Below are 18,452 nucleotides of genomic sequence, written 5' to 3'. Positions count from 1 at the left end.
CTACGAAATACCAGAAAAAAAAGGTCGTTTTACCAGAAAAGTGGTAAAGCTGGTCAACCTGGTAAAATATACCAGTTTCGTGGTAAATTTTACCAGCAAAAATTTTAGCCAAAAAATTAGTCAAATTTTACCATTTTTTTTGTAAAATTTGACGAAACAAAAAAACCCGTTTTTTGTGTTTTAAATACAAAACAGCTCTTCATAATCAGTTGTAGTACTTTAAAATAATGACTTCTATACAATGAAGCCTAAATTTAAATTTTTTTTTTTTTTTTAATTTTCGGACTTAGACAAAAAAACGCAATTTGGTCAATTTTTACCAAAAAGTTGGTAAAATTTGACAAGGTATTTTTTTAGGCTAAGTCCAGATTTTTGGACTTTGCCAAAAAAAATGAACTTGGTAAAATTTGACCAACTTTTTGGTAAAAATTGACAAGGTAAATTTTTAGGCTAAGTCCAAATTTTTGGACTCTGCCAAAAAAAAAAACTTTGTAAAATTTGACCAACTTTTTGGTAAAAATTGACAAGGTAAATTTTTAGGCTAAGTCCAGATTTTTGGACTTTGCCAAAAAAAAAAACTTGGTAAAATTTGACCAACTTTTTGGTAAAAATTGACAAGGTAAATTTTTAGGCTAAGTCCAAATTTTTGGACTTTGCCAAAAAAAAAAACTTGGTAAAATTTGACCAACTTTTTGGTAAAAATTTTTACTTTTTATTGAATTTTTTCGCATAAAAGAAGCTAACTTTTTTTAAAACCTTGAAAATTATTTCATCATTTCTTTTAAAACATCCTCCCGCATCGTCAAAAATATATCAAATTTAATATTTACTTATTTGAGCTAGCTTCATACGAATTAAAATTAAAAGAAAAAAAATCCAGGTCTGTGTGTTTACGCAGATGTGCCGTGTGCATTTGAATTTATCGATTTTTCATCTTTAATATAAATATAAGCTTTCGTATATTCCCCTGAATGTTTCTAAAAGAAAGACAGAGATTTCGAATTATAGAGTAATTTCGCTACAAAACTTATATTTTTAAGTTTTGAAATTTATGGCACCTCTGTGCACGCATGCGCACTATTGATAATTGCTTATGATTATTTGAATATAGAGTGCCAAAAATAATTATTAGTTTTGATTCAATTTAATCAAATATTTTGAATCAAGAAGTAAATTACTACTCAATTTTCTCTAAATATTTAAATTTGTAGAATTTACAATTTGTTTGGAAGATTTTTTTTAAGCAAGATGTTTAAAAATGTGGCAAAATTGTGGAACAACAATGTTTCATGATTTCTATATTTATGTTGTCTTTGCCAACCGGAAATACCACCGAGATGGGTTTTTAAAAGATGAATGCCACATTTTTTCGGCGTTTTTTAGACATTAATTGATTGAACGTTGACGATAGAATTTCAAACAGAGTATATAACATAAAAATACTGAATTTTAAATTATTTTTTTAGCAATTTTTCTAATGTCTAACACAGCTCTAAAAAGATGCATTAATTAATATGCAGCAAAAATGGATTGAAGATAATCTTTTTTTTTCTATGAAGGCCGTACCATCAAAAGCGAAATAATTAAATAAATCATTGTATACTCTTTTAGATTTCGCGAATGTCGCGCTTGTTATTCATAGCGTAAAAAATGTCGAAAAAACGCGGCAATATCTTTTAAGAACCCGGCCGGAAATAGATTCTATATGGTTAACAACTATATATATATTTAAATATTTTTTTTTAATATTGAATGCACTATATTTTTTTATATTCTATCGAATATATATTTTATATGTCATTACAAAACTATACTACATTTAATATTAACATTAAAAAAAAAAACATCAATTTAAACTTTTGTAACCCTGTAATTAGGTATTGGCGTTAGAAGTACAGTTCACCACGGTCCACGCTTGGGCTAGCATCACTCACCAGCATGGCTCTGCCTAGGCTTATAATGAGAAAGGCCAGGGTATTATTATTACAGGTATTGTGTCTTTAAAGGGACTGTGAACGTAAATTTTTCTCATCTTAATATCAAATCTTAACATTATCTTATTCATAATATCTCACAGATAGAGCAAAACGCGCTTTTGTTTGCTTAAAAAACGGCTTTTTCCGACGATTTTTATTTGTTTCCTATATAAAGTGGCACCTCCGCCCCAACCCTTCCTTTGTTACCTACATTTTATTGTGTTTTAGTCAAAATTTATTATAGGTATTAAAACTGTGGCAGTTTACAGTGACAGCGACAGAAACTCTATGCATGTAGCCATGGCGGACGAACCTACTGTTAGAATTGGTCCAGCTGCCTCACAACAGAGCTATCTCAGGGGAGATACTATTTTAAAGGTATATTATACCAGAGAGAGGAGATACTGTTTATTAAACTAGTGCCAAAAGTTTTATAATTACGTTTACATTTTCGTTGGTTTACAACTTTCGACATCAGGACTTTAGTGAATTTTGATTGGTTAGCTCAATAGGTTGAGTGTTCGAACGTTTCAACCACTAATATTAATCCAAGGGGTAATTTTGTTAATCATCATTGAGGATTTACATCAATTTATCGACCATTGTTTTGTCTTATCCCTTTATATCTCTGACATTATACTGTTAGGTATTAGTTTTAGATGGACATTACAAGAATTGATTGATTAAAATAATCCTTAAATAAAAGTAACAGGATGTTTGTTTGTCTTCGTTTGTAGCGAAATATCTAGCGTACGTACACGTCTCTCCTCTACATTGAAGCTTATTGTATGTCTCGGAAAGGTTTTAATTTATACATGGATTTTTTTATAGGCCTAAGAAAAATTACCCCAAAAATTTTATTTTTTAAAAACTTTGAAAAATTAAAATTCAAGGTAGTGGGTCGGCTCTTTCCCAGCCCCCCCCCCCCCCTCCCCACACCTTTCACATTGCAAAAAAATGGGTGTTGTTTTTTGCTTAATGGTGTGATTGATAATTTAAATTGAAACTTGGAAGAATCTACCTATTAAGATTTAGAATAACTCTTATATGCATCATCCTATTATATAAAGCAGTAAGACTTTTTTTCTAAATAACTACTGATCCGATTGGGTTCTCTATTTTAGGTAGGCATCACATAGGTCCTGAGTTGGTTTTATTCTATTTTCTGATCATATTTAAGCCTTAAGATGGATTTTTTACTTTTTCTATTGAAACTAAAATAAAAAAATGTTGGGATCTATTTCAACTCACCACTAACTCAAGTGCCCCTAGAGGCCTCTAGGGGCTTAGTTACTATTGACCATACACTGTATTATCTTAGGTTGCGGCGGAAACCGGCTCCGATGCTGTACATCCTGGCTATGGATTTCTCTCCGAGAATGTCGAGTTTGCTAATCTTTGCCAGGTAAATGCAGGGAGGGAGGGGACAATGGGCTGTTAACTACACGTGTCCCCAAACTTTTATAATAACGTATTCTTATTCGTTGGCTTAACAACTTTGGGGATTAAGTGATCTCTGATTGGTTGGTACATTAAGTTGAGTGTCCAAACGTATCAACCACAAAAGGTAATCTATGTAAGGGGTAATTTTGTGTATCATCAATGGGGTTGTACATGTACAGTACATCAATTTGTCGACCATTGTCTTATCCCTTAAGATTCTTGGGTAAATGGATATATTATTACCTGGATGTTACACCAGTTTTTCATGTACTCTAATAAAGCGGTACTCACAGCGGGCTAAAATAAAGATACACCCTTATTCCTCCCTTACAACACCCCCTTACCTCCTTCTGGGTAAACGAACTGACCAATATATGAAGTCCATGTTAGGAACCTAATTTCCATGATATGTCATTAATAATATCCACGTGTATTTTATATCCCTGGACAGGTAATATTTTCCATTTGACTGCAGGGAGGGAGTGGATATTAGACTGGAAGTTATACTGGTACCCAAAGTTTTATAAGCACGTTAGCTCACAACTTTAAATCTTGATTGGTTCATTCAAACTAGCAGTGTCTGAACTAATCTAAGGTGTTGTTTTGTTCAATATATTTGGGGATTTATATATGTATATTTCGTTCATTATCTTGTCCACGGTCATTAGTGTGAGGAATGGGGTTGACAACACACCCCTTAAAATTAAAATTATGTAGATTCCCCCCCCCCCCGTTTTTTAAAAACCTCTAAGATTACATCCCTTCCCGTAAAAACCCTGTGCACGCCACTGTACTGCTTACGTTTTTTTCTGGTTAATTTCAAGAATGTAATATTATATTAATAAGAATGATACCTACCTTTTAATTTAAATTTTTTTTTTTATCAGGAGAAAGGAGTTATATTTGTTGGTCCACCGTCCACTGCCATTAGAGATATGGGTATCAAGTCTACATCTAAGGTAAATGATAGAGTAGCTACTCAGGAACTTATTTTGGTTGATTTCAAGTAGAAAGAAATAACACTCTATACTATACCGGAGTAACAGGATGTCTGTTCATTTGTCCTCTACGATCTCAATCTTCTGGTCTTCCATAATTTTCAGGGAATGTTTATGCTGTTTTTTTGGCGGGGGGGGGGGGGGTATGACACCGCTTCTTGGAAAAATGACCTAGAAAATTTTCATTGGTAAAAACCCTCCAACCATCCTCTTTTAAGACGAAACACAAGTAGGCTCTAGGAAAAGCAACTGTGTATTTAAAAGAAGTCTGTCGTTACAATTTTTCTAATATTTAACCTGTTTTTTAGATGATCATGGAAGCCGCTAACGTACCTGTAATCCACGGTTACCACTGAGAGGACCAGAGCCTGGACACCTTGAAGGCGGAGGCAGACAAGATCGGGTTCCCTGTTATGATCAAGGTGGGAACAAGGACAAGTATGTCCACATGTACCGCAATAAAATAGTAAATAATATAAATATAAAACAGGATGTTTAATATGGACAATGACATAATATATTTCAACTTCAAGGCTCGATTATAACATTATACCTTAGGTATAATTCTGGGAATCAATGTTAAAAAAAAAAGGAATATGTAAGTTATATAAATTATATATATGTATGTAAAGAAATGTAGTGTTATATTTTTCTACCATTGTGTAATGATATATAGTACAGTCAGACGGAGTGACGGCATACCTTATTGTAGAGTAGCTGCTAAATTTTATATTGTTTTTATTTTTCTACCTGTGGAAAACTGTTATTTGATATTGTCATAGGTTGTCCGCGGAGGGGGTGGCAAGGGTATGAGGATTGCCATGACCGCTGGCAAGTTCGAGGCCCAGCTGGAGTCTGCCAAGCGCGAGCCGATGAAGTCCTTCGGTGACGAAGTGATGCTCCTGGAGAAGTTTGTTGTTGACCCCAGACACGTAGAAGTTCAGGTCAGTTTTGTTCCAGGGGAAATTATCAGGAACGCATGGGCTTTTTATTTCACTAGTCCCCAAAGTGTTATAATAACGTTTCCTTATTCGTTTGCTTAACAACCTTTGATACTTTTATTTAATTTTAATTGGTTGCTTCATTATGTTGATTGCTAAAACGTTTCTACCACTAATTGTAATCTTCAGAAGGGGCAATTTTGTGTATCATCATTGGGGATGTATATCAATTTATCGGCCATTGTCTTATCCCTTTATATCCCTGGGAAATTATACTTGATTAATGCCTATGGAGAGAGATGGTTGATTTAAAACGTAGTTAGACATTTGTATAAAGTTCCAAACATTCTTACTGCCTTGCTAAAATCTTCTAACAACCTATCTCTATTTAGGATGTACCCAAGCCTGGTTTTCACTGCCTACCCCAGCGGGCTGCCTTGCTAAAATCTGTGCTCAACTTCTTAAAGAAGGCTCCATACGCCACGTGAAGCATATAATCAGTAAAGCCGAGTACTATCCTGTTCTTGTTAGCCACGGATGTTGTTACTGATTATGTTTTCCAGGTAAGCTTTCCCTTTATTTTTTCTCGTTCTGCGTTTTCAAAGATGTTTAGTTAGATAAGTTTGTTGATTTTTTTGCCACGTGTCAAGATGCCTGTAGGAAATGAATGAGGGGGGAGAGGGGGAGTCGAACCTACACACTTTTATTTTTGCTTTCAAAAGAAAAAATTTAGGTGTGAGAGTAAGGGGGGGGGGAAGTTCTGACACATTTGCGTAAACAGCGAGTATAGGCTTTATCTTTGGGACGGACGGACGGACAGACATCGTTCTACTTTGTATTATAGATTAGATATTTAGTAGGGAGGGATGGGACATTGGGCTGTAAATTACACTAGCCCCCAAAGTTTTCAAATAACATTTTCTTATTCTTTGGCCTAACAACCTTGGGTACTTTTATTGATTTTTTATTGGTTGGTTCATTAAGTTGAGTGTCCTAACATTTCAATCACTTATTGTAATCTACAGAAGGGGTAACGATGTGTATCATCATTAGAGATGAACATCAATTTATCAGCCATTGTCTTATCCCTTTATATCCCTGTACTTATCTAATTAACTAATGAGCAATTTTATTCCAGGTTGAATATCAGTGATACGAGGTCGAATGGGGCCGGTGCCCAGCAAATCCAGGAGGTTGCGCAACAGTTTTCTTCGGCCAGAGCAGTAGAATCAAGAAAAATATGTTTAAGTGTTTCAATCAATAAAGATAAAAATGAAAACAATTTTTTTTTTATTTTTGCGATTTGTGTACAAGCGATGTTTTTCTATAATTAAGGTCGTTTTTTACCACTTTCTCGTGATTTTTACCACCCGTTTTTACCACAATTTTTGGTAAATTTTTACCATATTTACCCTATTTCTGGTAAAATTTTACCAATTTAGGGCAAAAATATTACCAGGTGTTGAACAGTTTTACCACTTTTTCGGTAAAATCTTACAGAAATTTGCGGTAAATTTTACCAAAAAAGTGGTAAAAATTGGTCAAAATCTGGTATAAATTTGCGTCCTAAAATGGTAATATTTTACCGGAAATCTGGTAAAATTTTACCGATAATTGTGGTAAAAATCGCTGGTAAAAAGCGTCACGGAGTACCACAAAAAGTGTTTTTACCACGGTTACGGTAAAATTTTACCACCTTTTAAATCGTATAGGCTGGTAAAATTTTACCATAAAAGTGGGAAAAACTAGGTTTTTTTATGGTATTAATTCCGTCCTGGGTACCTGTTATTATTGGTTACCAAATAGTCCATGTCAGGAAGAGTCTAATTTGTGCTGTCATCATCTTACAGCCAGCACTAGTTTTTTATCATCCTTGTTTCAAATCCTAATCAATAAAATGGTATGAAAATTTCAAAAAAACATACAATAATCAATTAAAAATAATTATCTTTTTAGAAAACCAAATTTTCTCCTGTATTAATGAAATTTTGTAGAACCTATACTAAGAATCTTGGATAAAATTTAATATTTTGGTAATCATATCCATATCCAGCTAGAAAGTGTGGTGTAGAAGCAAATAATATACTGTGCAAATATTGGTCCTCACATATGAGCTGCTTTAAGTCATAACTTCACACACATATAAATATACACAAACACATACAGAATAAAGGGATCAGTTGGAAAGATCCTATATCTAGAAAGTAGATCCTAAATCTTCTACACTCCACATTCTTGTGAACTTTACTCATAAAGGTAAAAGAATTGAGGGATCAGTTCTACATGAAGAAGTTGATGCACATAATTCTTAAATATGGCCCAATACACATTCAATCACATGTGAGTGGCTGGGAAAATAGAATTTCACATACATAATATACCCAAACATAACTATAATAGAGTGATTGACTGTATGGATTGATTATAATTTCAATTACTTTTTGATATAATCACAGAAACAATATAGAAGAATAATACAATCTAAACAAATTTTTTGATAGCTTTTAGTAAATTACGGGTACCAGGTACTTCTGGTACCAGATATACCTGTCAATCCCCTTATTTTTTTCCATTATACTTTGTGCTTATAGACAAATAAAGAATATGATTTTAAATACACCTGGAATTATAATGGCTACTGTGACCGTCAGGATTAATGGATGCATAAAACTTTACACAAAGTTGCTTATTTGTGCTATTTAAAGTCAGATCTTTTTACTGTACTTTTTGCACAATTAAATGGAGGCAAAATACCTTTTGGAATATGGCTATAAAGAAAATAGTGTTTAAAAACTTGATTACGCCTAAATTCCTGATAAACATACAAATTCACACAAAGGCACCACATTCATACATTTATTCATTTGTAAACAGTCAATGCATTTACATTCAGTATATAAGCCTTTATATCAAATAAACATAAAAAGAGCTAAATACATAAATAATAACTTTTTTTCCTAAAAAGATATGCTAAAAAAGTAAAATGAAAATATTTGAGAGGAAAAATTTAAGAAATATTTATTAGATTAAAATCTATTCTTAAAAAATAATTAAGGTTTTAATTCTTTGGACTTAAGAATTTTTGTTTAGTAATAGTTCTTATATTTTTGTATTGTATGTATTCAATGCAAAATATTTATACAATATTTAATCTATTTGAAAAAAATCGGAGCAAATTTTAAAGTACATTTACAAAAACAATTTTTTTCTATGAAATAAAACCAAAATATAATTTAGTATAAAGCATACACAAAAAATTTCTCAAGTGGTAAAAAAGATTCTTTCTAATTTTTGTAAATCTGTACTTTGATATTTTCCATTATTAGTCTATGAAATTGTACTTCTAAAATTACAAGGACGGAAGAAGACAATATATACAAATGCATGACTAACAGACCAATAAGACACATAGAGAAGCTTTGCTACTAAAGCAAGGACAATTGTATCCATACTATAAGTATAATTTAGTTGAAATGTTTACAATTGATTTGAAAGATTAAACTAATATTTTTTACTTATAGAGTGTCTGTGACATTAGTCTATTTATAAGTTTATCTAATTTATTGTATTTATTTAAGGCGAGCTCTCGTGGTAAACCCAATGTTTTTAGCAAAGATGTACCCAACGAAAACAACAGAATGGAGGATTTAAGGTAGGAGTTTTTTTTTTTTTTTAAGCAAAGCTTATCTACAGTTAAGGAAAGTCCGTAAAGGATAGCTCCTATACTGAATATTTGGTTGAAGATTTTTATTTTTTATAACCTGTAGATAACAATTTAAAAACCTAGATAGTCCATTTTTTTTTACATAATATAATTAGTCTATTAACTATCTATCTAAATAGTGATTTATAAAATAAAACAGCATTAATTTGTATTTGTTTGTCGATAGTTTAGCCAAGGGCTTATGTGTGTTGTCTATCTTGTTTTTACAAACAAAATACTTCTAATCTTTATTTAGTTCAAGGAAAAGAATTAATCGTTTTGAAACAGCAGTAGTTACTAATTTATAAATGTTATGGTTGAGATAGATTTATAACTGTTAAAATTGTCAAGGAAAAGAAATTTCATTAAATTAATGGAGCTAAATGTTTAGAGTATTGTAATATTTAGTAATAGTTACTTACCCCTAGCCTCTACGGGAGGGCGGGGGAGGTAAGCAAAATAGTTCAAAACCACCCCAAAATATTTATAAAGCTTACCTGAAATATTTTGCTTAAGAAAAAAATCCTTACTACTTTATATTTAAAGAAGATAAGTATCATCATTGAATTAAAATCTTACTGTTTCAGGGATTACAATGGACGAGATATAACCCTGACCCTGAATGCAAAGGATTCTTTCTATGGAATATCTTATGTGGCTGTCTATGATACTATTAACAGTAAGTATTTTGGGATTTGGTGCAAATCACATTAAAATTGCTGGAATCTATTATTGAAAAAATTAACATTGTAAGCAGGAAGGAAGGAGACATTTTGTTGTTTAAGTTTTCTAATAGCGTTTTCTTATTCGTTGGTTGAACACTTTAAAGTCTTTAATTGAATTTTGATTGTTAAGTTCATTAACTTGAGTGTCCAAACGTTTCATCACTAGTTATAATATATACAGAAGGGGTACTTTTGTGTACCATCATTTGGGATGTGCATCCATTTATTGGACATTTTATCACATTAAATTTCTAATTAAAAAGTAAGGACCATCCTAATTATTGCTTGGCCTTAGTTTGCCGGTTACAATGATGTGCGATGAAAACATAAGCCGTTTGTCTGCTAGTAGCCTTTAAAGTTCTTTTGAAACAAAAGTCTTAATAACAATGTAAAAAGAACGTTTTTGTGTACTAGAGTTCTTTTTTTAGGGGGGGATGGCAATAAAACTTAAAAGAAAGTCTAAAGAATTGATGTACGAATGGTTTATTAGGAATGGTATTGGGACAAATAGACATACCATCCGCAGAGGATCTGGAAAATTATCCCCTACCTCCAGCTCTGGGACAGAACCTGCAGTGGTGGCCAGAATTCCAGCAACCAAGCACCACACAGAGGAAATTACACATTTTATAAATTTTAATTGCTACAAATCACCTAAAAACTTACCTACGGATGCGTATTAAATGCAACCCCTGTGAGACCAAAAGCTAGAGATGTCGAGAAAAGGTTGCTTTGAAACTTAAAAATGAGCTAAACAATTATTGACCTAATATTTAAGATTGGTTTGGATCGAATAATAGAATTTACCTAACTAACTTTACCTAATATTATTAATTACTATAAACTATGGGGGAAAAAGCTTTATCCTATCATATAAAGTAGTGAGGTTTTGTTGTTTGTCTGTTTGTTAATATATACCCTGATTTAAGTTCTTTTAGGAAAGCTTCTTATAGGATACCGAGATCTTAAGGCACAAACGGACAGACATCAAGCTACTTTGTATTATAGATAATAAATTTCTTTCATAATTTTTAAAGGAAAAAAAATAAAATATATAATTCAATTTTTGAAGAAAAAATAATTTTGAGCCTCTACGATACTAAAAACCTATCTATATGGGATACAATCGGACTTTTAATCACATAAGGTTAACCTAACCAAACCTAATGTAAGCTTAATGTAAAAATACGAATTTTCTTTAAAAAATTGTTTGTACCATATTCAACAGGAGATTATTCACCAAATAAGCTATACGTACCTAAAGGAAATATTCTAAATTGGTTTTAACATCATCTGTTAATGATATACCAAAGAATCCCTCAAATAATTAAAATGTGAAATTTGAACTTGTAACAGGAGCTATCCATCAACTGCAGTAGTGCCAGGATTCGATTTCTCCACCCTGTACCCGTCAACATTTGAGGAGGTGACTGTGGTTCCTGCCAAACAATTCCAGCTACCTAATTGTAGAGAGTTTCTGGGTCGTAGGGTCAGGTAAGATCAACTTTATATTTACATCTATATGCTTTCTATTAAAACGGGGTAAGAAGGGTGTAGAAAATAACCCAAAACCATCCCAGGGCATAAATCTAACAAAAATAGCATAAGACCAGCCTTCAACCAACCTATGCAAAGTTTCCTTAAAAAAGAGAACTCTATTGGTTCAGTAGTTATTGAAATGTTAAGATTAGGAAAAAATGCCTTACTACTTTAAATAATAGCAAAACTTTAGATGTTCTTAATTTTGTGTTAGTTAGACGTTAGAACAACATTTGATAGTATAATTAAATACAGAAACAATTGAAGCAATTTTAATTAATTATTATTTATGGCATTGTAATATAAATAGCTTTCCATGGATAGTAAAAGTAAAAGTAAAAGAACAAAACTTGTATTGATTTATTTTTAATATATTTAATCTATTTGTTTTTTAGCTATAGGGAAACGAAATCTTCTCAGTGCAGTGTTAGATTTAGAGTTAAAAATTACATTATTAAGCAGCATATGTTTTTATTTAAAAAAAATAAAATATTTGGATGTCAACCTTGTTACTTGACATTCTAATTGCGACTAATGTAAGTAATATTTACACATATATAAACCAAAATTCCAATAACTATTTTCAATTGGAGTTATGAAATAAAATGAAAAATCATTCCACCTTTGAATAAATATAAGATGAATAAACTACAAGTTTAAAATTTTAAATTGCATGGGTAAACGCCTGCTTTTGGTGTCCACGTGAAAAGAATAAAAGAAACAATAGCTATGAGATATCAAATAAAGAACTGTAAATCATGTAAATATAATCAATAAATCACGCTAAACCATACTTACTTACACTTTGTCATAATTAAGACGTGTAATATGTATGGTATTTCTACTGCTAAAATCTCGGATGCGTTAGAGTAGGGAGAATGTTTTGGCCCTAAAACAGGTTGAACTTATTTTCATGCATAGTCAGAACTTTCAGATAACAGTCGTTCAATGCAAGGGTTGGTTGTCTGTTGGTATTTTGCCACGTAATCATACAACATTTTTGAAACTGCTAAAGCAATTTAACTTTATTTTTAAATTAAGGATTTCTTGTAAATTTGAATAAGATAAAAATGAACATTGAACAACGGTCATAAAAATTTATATAAAATATGCTTTAAAAAATTAAACATTATTGGCTAAAATGTTTAAACATAATCAGCCTGAAAGGGGAAAAATCTTGCTATTGGTAGGATGTATGTATGAAGTAGAAATAGATACAATGTATATGAAAAAAAAAATATTTTGTCCTGAATTAATAATAAAATGCTTTCTTTATTAATGGGAATGACAATTATAATGGCAGAAAAAACTCTTTTAGTCAATGTAGTCATTTTATAGGCGAAGAGTTAGAGGTATATGTACGTCTGAAACGGATTGCTCTTATCGCTAATTTAGGAATGTTAGAATTTTTCTATCGATTTTAAGCTTGGCAAAATGATTCCTGTAACAGTCATTAAGATTTAGAAAGCATAGGAATTCTACAATCGTTATCAAAAAGATCCAAATAAAATATGTTGTGTTGTATTTTGCAACAAATTTTAATACAATTTTGTTTATTCTTATAAATATATATTCTGCAAATTTTTTGTTAATGTTCGTTTGTCCTACCGTCTTTTTAGAACTTCGTCTTCATAGATTTGTTACTAGGATTTTTTGCATGATTAATTATTCCTTATCCTTGCGTGTATGTGTGTTGCAGATTTTACGTTTAGGCTCTTATGCAAATTGCAAATTTTGCTCATATTAGAGTTAGCAATCATAAAGTAATAAAAATATGAACAAATTATATTCCTTCAGGTAAATAAAAGCACAAGTTTTACGCCAACTCTACGCCAACAAGATATTAAATTTTCGGTAATTTTACTATACAAAAAGAATCATGACATAATCATATTATCAGTTTTCAAGCTATTTTCTGGATGATTGTAGTTGAGCCTAATAAAACAAAATTTAAAACACACTCCTAAACTTTGTTGTCCGTTTTAAAATTGCTGCTAATTTTGTGTTTTTATTAGCCCCCCTTCCGCTCGCGTTGCCCAAGTATTTAATCCAAGTAATTCAGTACTGACGTACTTTTTAAACTTTTACCTAGAAATATTCCCAGTATTTCTAAAAATATGTATTATATGTCAATATTTTTTGCAAAAATATACATACATCTTTTTCCAAACTAGGAAAATAAAAAAGTACATGTAGCAGGGAGAATCATGCCTCTAAAACGCACAGCAACAAAAAGTTTACTTATATCTAAAGTAGTAATTATTGGTAATTAGTATAAGTAATTGGTATCTTCTCCTATTAAACGATTCAATGTAAAGGAGAACATTAACGGTTTATTGGTTAGCAAGATCCTCTTCTCACACAGATACACCCTATTACTTCTATATAGTCGTTTAAATCAAAATGATATAGCCAGATTTTTGCATGTGTAAAACAGAAACCATAAATATAGAGTAACTGCGCTATTTACATTACTTTGTCTCTTACTATGTCTTGACTGTAACACTCTTCATGCATAGACAATACAATCTTATAAAATTTTCAAAGAAGGCGTCTAAACTTTTTTGCTTTTTATTTAGAATAGCTAGCCGGTGCTTTTAGTAAGTAATAGATGTAAAATTTTCCAGAGAATTCAGATATGCAATCGATTTTTTTGAAGACCTCTTATTTTTGAAGTAATTTAAGTTTTTAAAAAAAAAATAATTAAGTCAGTTTTAAGGTACTAAAACGCAACAAAATAAAAGAAGAAAATTGCCAGTATGAACAAAAATAGTAAGATCTTTAATTTGACACCTTACTTTTAAAATTCTGTTGAGTAATTATTGAAAAAATCAATTTTTTTAACCTCGGTTTAATAAAAACTTTAAACCTAAATATTTTTTCAAACAGACATAAAAAATATGGGTTCATATATACCTATAGAATCAGAAAAATATTACGAATTCATTCTAAGCAAAATTGAAAATAAGTAAAAACTTTAAAAAATAAAAATTGCCTAAAATATTATATTTTTACAGGCAACACTTAATTGTAACTATTAAACTAACCAATCAAAAATCTCAAAAATTGACAAATCAAAAAGCTTCACCTCAAAACTTAACCAATAGAATTGACAAAAAAAAGGATAATGTTCAGGGGCGTCCAAGCTTTTTATTTTGGGGGGGGTAAAATTTTTTTAAAGGGGGGGTAATTCGGTTTTGGAGGGGGTAAAATTTACCCCCCCTGAAATCTGTTGGCAGGGGTAAAATTTGTTTACCCCCCCCCAAATTTACCCCCGGGGTAAAATTTTTTTGGGGGGGGGTAATTTAAATTTTATCAAAAATTTAGTATTAAAAATGCGCGCGAAGCGTGCAAAAATTTTTTTGTTCGAGATTTTTTATTTTGGGGGGGGTATTTACCCCCCCAAAATTGTTTGGGGGGGTAAATACCCCCTCCTAAATGGTTGGGGGTGCCTACGGCACCCCCAGGGTAGGGGTAAATTTTAAATCGGGGGGGGTAAAATGAAAAAAAATTTGGGGGTGCCTATGGCACCCCCAAAATCGTTTGGGGGGGGGTAATCGCCCCATTACCCCCCCCCTTGGACGTCTATGATAATGTTCATACAATATATACAATAGATGCTACAATAAAAATAGTGATACTTACATAACATGTAAAGAATGAAAAATTATGAACAAATATGCTTCAGTCTGTTTATAAACTTCAAAACAATGCAGTTAAAAATGCATTATTGTTTCTTGTGTTTAAAAAATATCTGTTACAGTGTATGTATATTTGTTTAGGTTTTGTTCAGGTTTTGTTCAAGTCAAACCTTTAAAGTCGAAAATTATGATTCTTAAAATAAACTTTTTTTATTATAATTTTATAAAACTTTTTCAATTTTGCTTAGAATGGATTCGTAAAATTTTTCAGATTCTAAAGGTATATATGAACCCATATTTTTTATGTCTGTTTGAGAAAATATTTAGGTTTAAAGTTTTTATTAAACCGAGGTTAAAAAAAAAGATTTTTTCAATAATTACTCAACAGAATTTTAAAAGTAAGGTGTCAAATTAAAGATCTTTCTATTTTTGTTCATACTGGCAATTTTCTTCTTTTATTTTGTTGCGTTTTAGTACCTTAAAACCGACTTAATTATTTTTTTTAAAAACTTAAATTACTTCAAAAATAAGAGGTCTACAAAAAAAACCGATTGCATATCTGAATTCTCTGGAAAATTTTACATCTATTATTTACTAAAAGCACCGGCTAGCTATTCTAAATAAAAAGCAAAAAAGTTAAGACGCCTTCTTTTATGAATTTATGTGTTCATATTTTGAAAAAGAATTTTCCACCAGTCTAAATAGTTGTTTTAGTAGCAAAGCTACTTTATAAAAAACATTTGTCTGTATGGACAAAGCCCAAAGTGACTCAAAAATCAGCCATATGACGTCATAAAAATGAGGGAGATGAGAGGAGAAGTGGGAAAGAAAACCCTTAAAAAAAGATGGATAATCCCTCATTTTTATGACGTCATATGGCTGATTTTTGACTCACTTTGGGCTTTGTCGTCTGTATGGTCTGTCTTTTAATTTTCTGTCTTTTGGAGGCTACTAATACACTTTTATAAACACGTATTAAGTCGTAAATCCCTTTTCATTGGAGGGTAGAGGTACCAGGTCCTACAAAATAACTAAAACCTTACCTCGACATAAAAAAAACCTTCATTGTTAAGAAGAATAATATCGTCCAGAGGGTAGCAAACCTTAAGCTACAGACAGGAAGACATCCTGTTACATTTACATAAGGAAGGTCAAAAAAGTAAAATGCATATAAATAGAACATAAACAAACACATATCTAAAAGTAAAGAGAGATTCAATATACAATTGTATTAATACATGTGGCGTCCACTCAAACTCACCAAAATCAGAAATAGCCTATAAATCTGTTTGATTTTTATATTTAAAAAAAAATCTACAAAGAACAAAGTTTAGTTAAAAATAACTTTTCTTTAAATTTAATAAATAAAAGTAGTGGTCAAAAATTATACACCTTCTACTTCTATAATAGCAATTTAAACTGATAACGATTTTATAACCTAATATAATAAAACCAAGAATCTTTATAAAATATTACTTTACCAGGAAGCTTCTTATAGTTATAACCTCCAAAGAGAAATCGTGTCGCCGAAAAAAAAACCTCTTAAAAATTTTTGTACTTATCCTTTTAAACTAAAATTAAAAGTTGACATCCCCCCTCTTTCTTTCCTCAACTGCCCCAAGAGGCCTCTAGTAGTAACAGCAAAAAATTCTGTTGAATTGTATGAGGCCTGTAATATATTTGTTTGGTCCCTTGGGGCAGATTTACACTCCCTCTCTTGAGAATAATACATTAACAAGGAAAATCTCGTCCATAAGTAGCACGGCAACAATAAGCTAATAAGGACTTAAGGACTTTGAAACCAATAGTTTCCAAGTCGTTTGTGAGTGTGTCACAAAATGTCAGAGTTTGACATTTCTTTCAATATATTTGTCACCAATCGCTTTATCCATCTATCCTATTGCACAAAGTAGTAAACGATTTTACTACTGTACTGATTGAGTTCTTCATTTTATGGAAGCTTCTTATAGGTTCCTGGATTGTTAATAGGCTAATTATTTTTTATCTAAGGTGGGTTTTAGGCTAATTTCCTTCTAATACAGAGCTCTTAGATGTTAAATACGCATCCGCTAGTTTTTCTACGCAAGAATATTTCGTTATATCTCTCTAAATATCTACATATTTATAAATCTATCTATCTATCTAGGGTACTATGGAAAGCAGAAAAGGACCATGTCTACTTCAGACTGCAAGCTAAAACAAAGGAGAGTGATTTCGCCGCCCTTGGATTTGTTGATCCCAGTTCCAGAGTTGGTAAGTGAAATATTTTTAACCTTTCAGGGAAGTGAGGGGACATTGGATTTTTAAAAAATTGGATACGTTTTTAAAGCCTTGATTGGGTTCTATAAACCTTTAGTGTCCAAACTTTTCAACCAATAATGACTACAGAAGTGGTAAGTTTGTTTTTCTTAATTTGGTATATTCATCAATTTATCGACCTGTGTAATATACAGTAAGATTCCTTGCTTATAACAAAGCCTAACAAGAAAAAATCAACAACTTTTTGAGTCATAGTTCGTAGTAATATGAATATATTAAATTAAACTAGCTCGTAATTGTTAGGTGAATAATTTTGCCTTTGGTAATTAATATATATTAGAGAAGGAACTTAAAAATTATCTTCTATTATCCTATCCTTTACTAGATTATTATACTCTGAAAGATTAGATATAAACTTTTAATTTCCTTAAGGCCATTTAAAATGACTAAACTTGAACCATTTACTGTATCTAATATTTAACTAAGCTACGTAATCAATCTATCTATCTATCCATCCATCTATATATTTATTTCTTTTCTAAATAACGTTCTTGTGATTCAATTTTATTTATCTTTAACAATCAAAAAGTGTTTTCGACATTTGACAGCCCCTTTAAAATTAGAATTAGTAAGGCCTTCTTTCCCTTTTGTAACCCATCGAGAAATCCTGTGCACGCCACTGCATCTGTTTACATATTTTCCGTCTATTTAAATTAATTTCTCGTATTCATTCCAATCCGGTGGATAAGAACCGGTTCTCATCCATACGAAAACTATGTCTAGCATCGTATTATATCCCGCTTTCTACGAATATAAAAATGTACAATCATAAGATTAAAACCAGTTTTTTTAGCCCGCGCCTTTGGCACCTCGGGGCTAAAAAAACTGGTTTTAATCTTATAATTGTACATTCTATATCCGCGGAAAGCTGTTTATAATACGATGCGATAAATAACTATTCTTATTAATCAATCAATTAATTTTAAGGCGCCTCTGGAATCGAAGCAGACATAGTAAAAGTGTACATCAACAGCACTCGTGACAACAGCATTTCAAACAGCAATCAGATGCCCTCGTTTGCAGCGGTTGACAGCTTTCTAAGCGCAGCTCTCAGCTGCACTCTGAGGGTAAGTGTCAGCCGCGCAGCTACAATATAATCGAGTATGTCCGTTGTCCGTCTGTTTTTCTTACGGATGTTTCCTTTATTAGTTTTTTTTCATACAGTTT

The 18,452-nt window shown here is 31.5% G+C and overlaps 2 protein-coding genes across 3 annotated transcripts in view; both read left to right on the top strand.

Moving 5' to 3' along the window:
• The window catches only part of LOC145324462 (uncharacterized), a 64,201-nt gene that overhangs the window by 44,829 nt on the left and 920 nt on the right, over positions 1 to 18,452 (top strand). The window contains exons 14-19 of the mRNA XM_080167048.1: positions 8,937 to 9,010; positions 9,649 to 9,740; positions 10,277 to 10,402; positions 11,145 to 11,280; positions 17,113 to 17,219; positions 18,213 to 18,352. Of these exons, the coding sequence (XP_080023174.1) occupies positions 8,937 to 9,010; positions 9,649 to 9,740; positions 10,277 to 10,402; positions 11,145 to 11,280; positions 17,113 to 17,219; positions 18,213 to 18,352 (675 nt within the window). The remainder of the gene's footprint in view (positions 1 to 8,936; positions 9,011 to 9,648; positions 9,741 to 10,276; positions 10,403 to 11,144; positions 11,281 to 17,112; positions 17,220 to 18,212; positions 18,353 to 18,452) is intronic.
• On the top strand, positions 1,873 to 6,630 carry LOC145325103 (methylcrotonoyl-CoA carboxylase subunit alpha, mitochondrial-like). 2 transcript variants are annotated; one of them, XM_080167949.1, is made up of 6 exons: positions 1,873 to 1,989; positions 2,221 to 2,354; positions 3,298 to 3,381; positions 4,307 to 4,378; positions 4,726 to 4,839; positions 5,200 to 5,337. In XM_080167949.1, the coding sequence occupies exons 2-5, from the start codon at positions 2,265 to 2,267 to the stop codon at positions 4,771 to 4,773; spliced, it is 294 nt and encodes a 97-aa protein (XP_080024075.1). In that variant the 5' UTR covers positions 1,873 to 1,989; positions 2,221 to 2,264; the 3' UTR covers positions 4,774 to 4,839; positions 5,200 to 5,337. The 2 variants fall into 2 exon arrangements, with proteins under 2 accessions (XP_080024075.1, XP_080024076.1); XM_080167950.1 differs by lacking the exons at positions 1,873 to 1,989; positions 2,221 to 2,354; positions 3,298 to 3,381 and adding exons at positions 5,751 to 5,921; positions 6,497 to 6,630 and having other exon boundaries at positions 4,344 to 4,378; positions 5,200 to 5,361.

The sequence above is a fragment of the Acartia tonsa genome, chromosome 7, assembly GCF_053477335.1.
Source record: "Acartia tonsa isolate MP-2025a chromosome 7, ASM5347733v1, whole genome shotgun sequence".
NCBI lineage: Eukaryota > Metazoa > Arthropoda > Copepoda > Calanoida > Acartiidae > Acartia > Acartia tonsa.
Note: the sequence above shows the minus strand (reverse complement) of the source record. Positions and strands in the feature narration are given on the sequence as shown.

What these genes read in the sequence shown, in the direction of transcription:
- LOC145325103 (XM_080167949.1), top strand. Translation starts at nt 2,265, where the DNA reads ATGCATGTAGCCATGGCGGACGAACCTACTGTTAGAATTGGTCCAGCT. An exon ending in GGGGAGATACTATTTTAAAG is followed by an intron (nt 2,355 to 3,297) that starts GTATATTATACC and finishes GTATTATCTTAG; the next exon opens with GTTGCGGCGGAAACCGGCTC. An exon ending in AGTTTGCTAATCTTTGCCAG is followed by an intron (nt 3,382 to 4,306) that starts GTAAATGCAGGG and finishes TTTTTTTATCAG; the next exon opens with GAGAAAGGAGTTATATTTGT.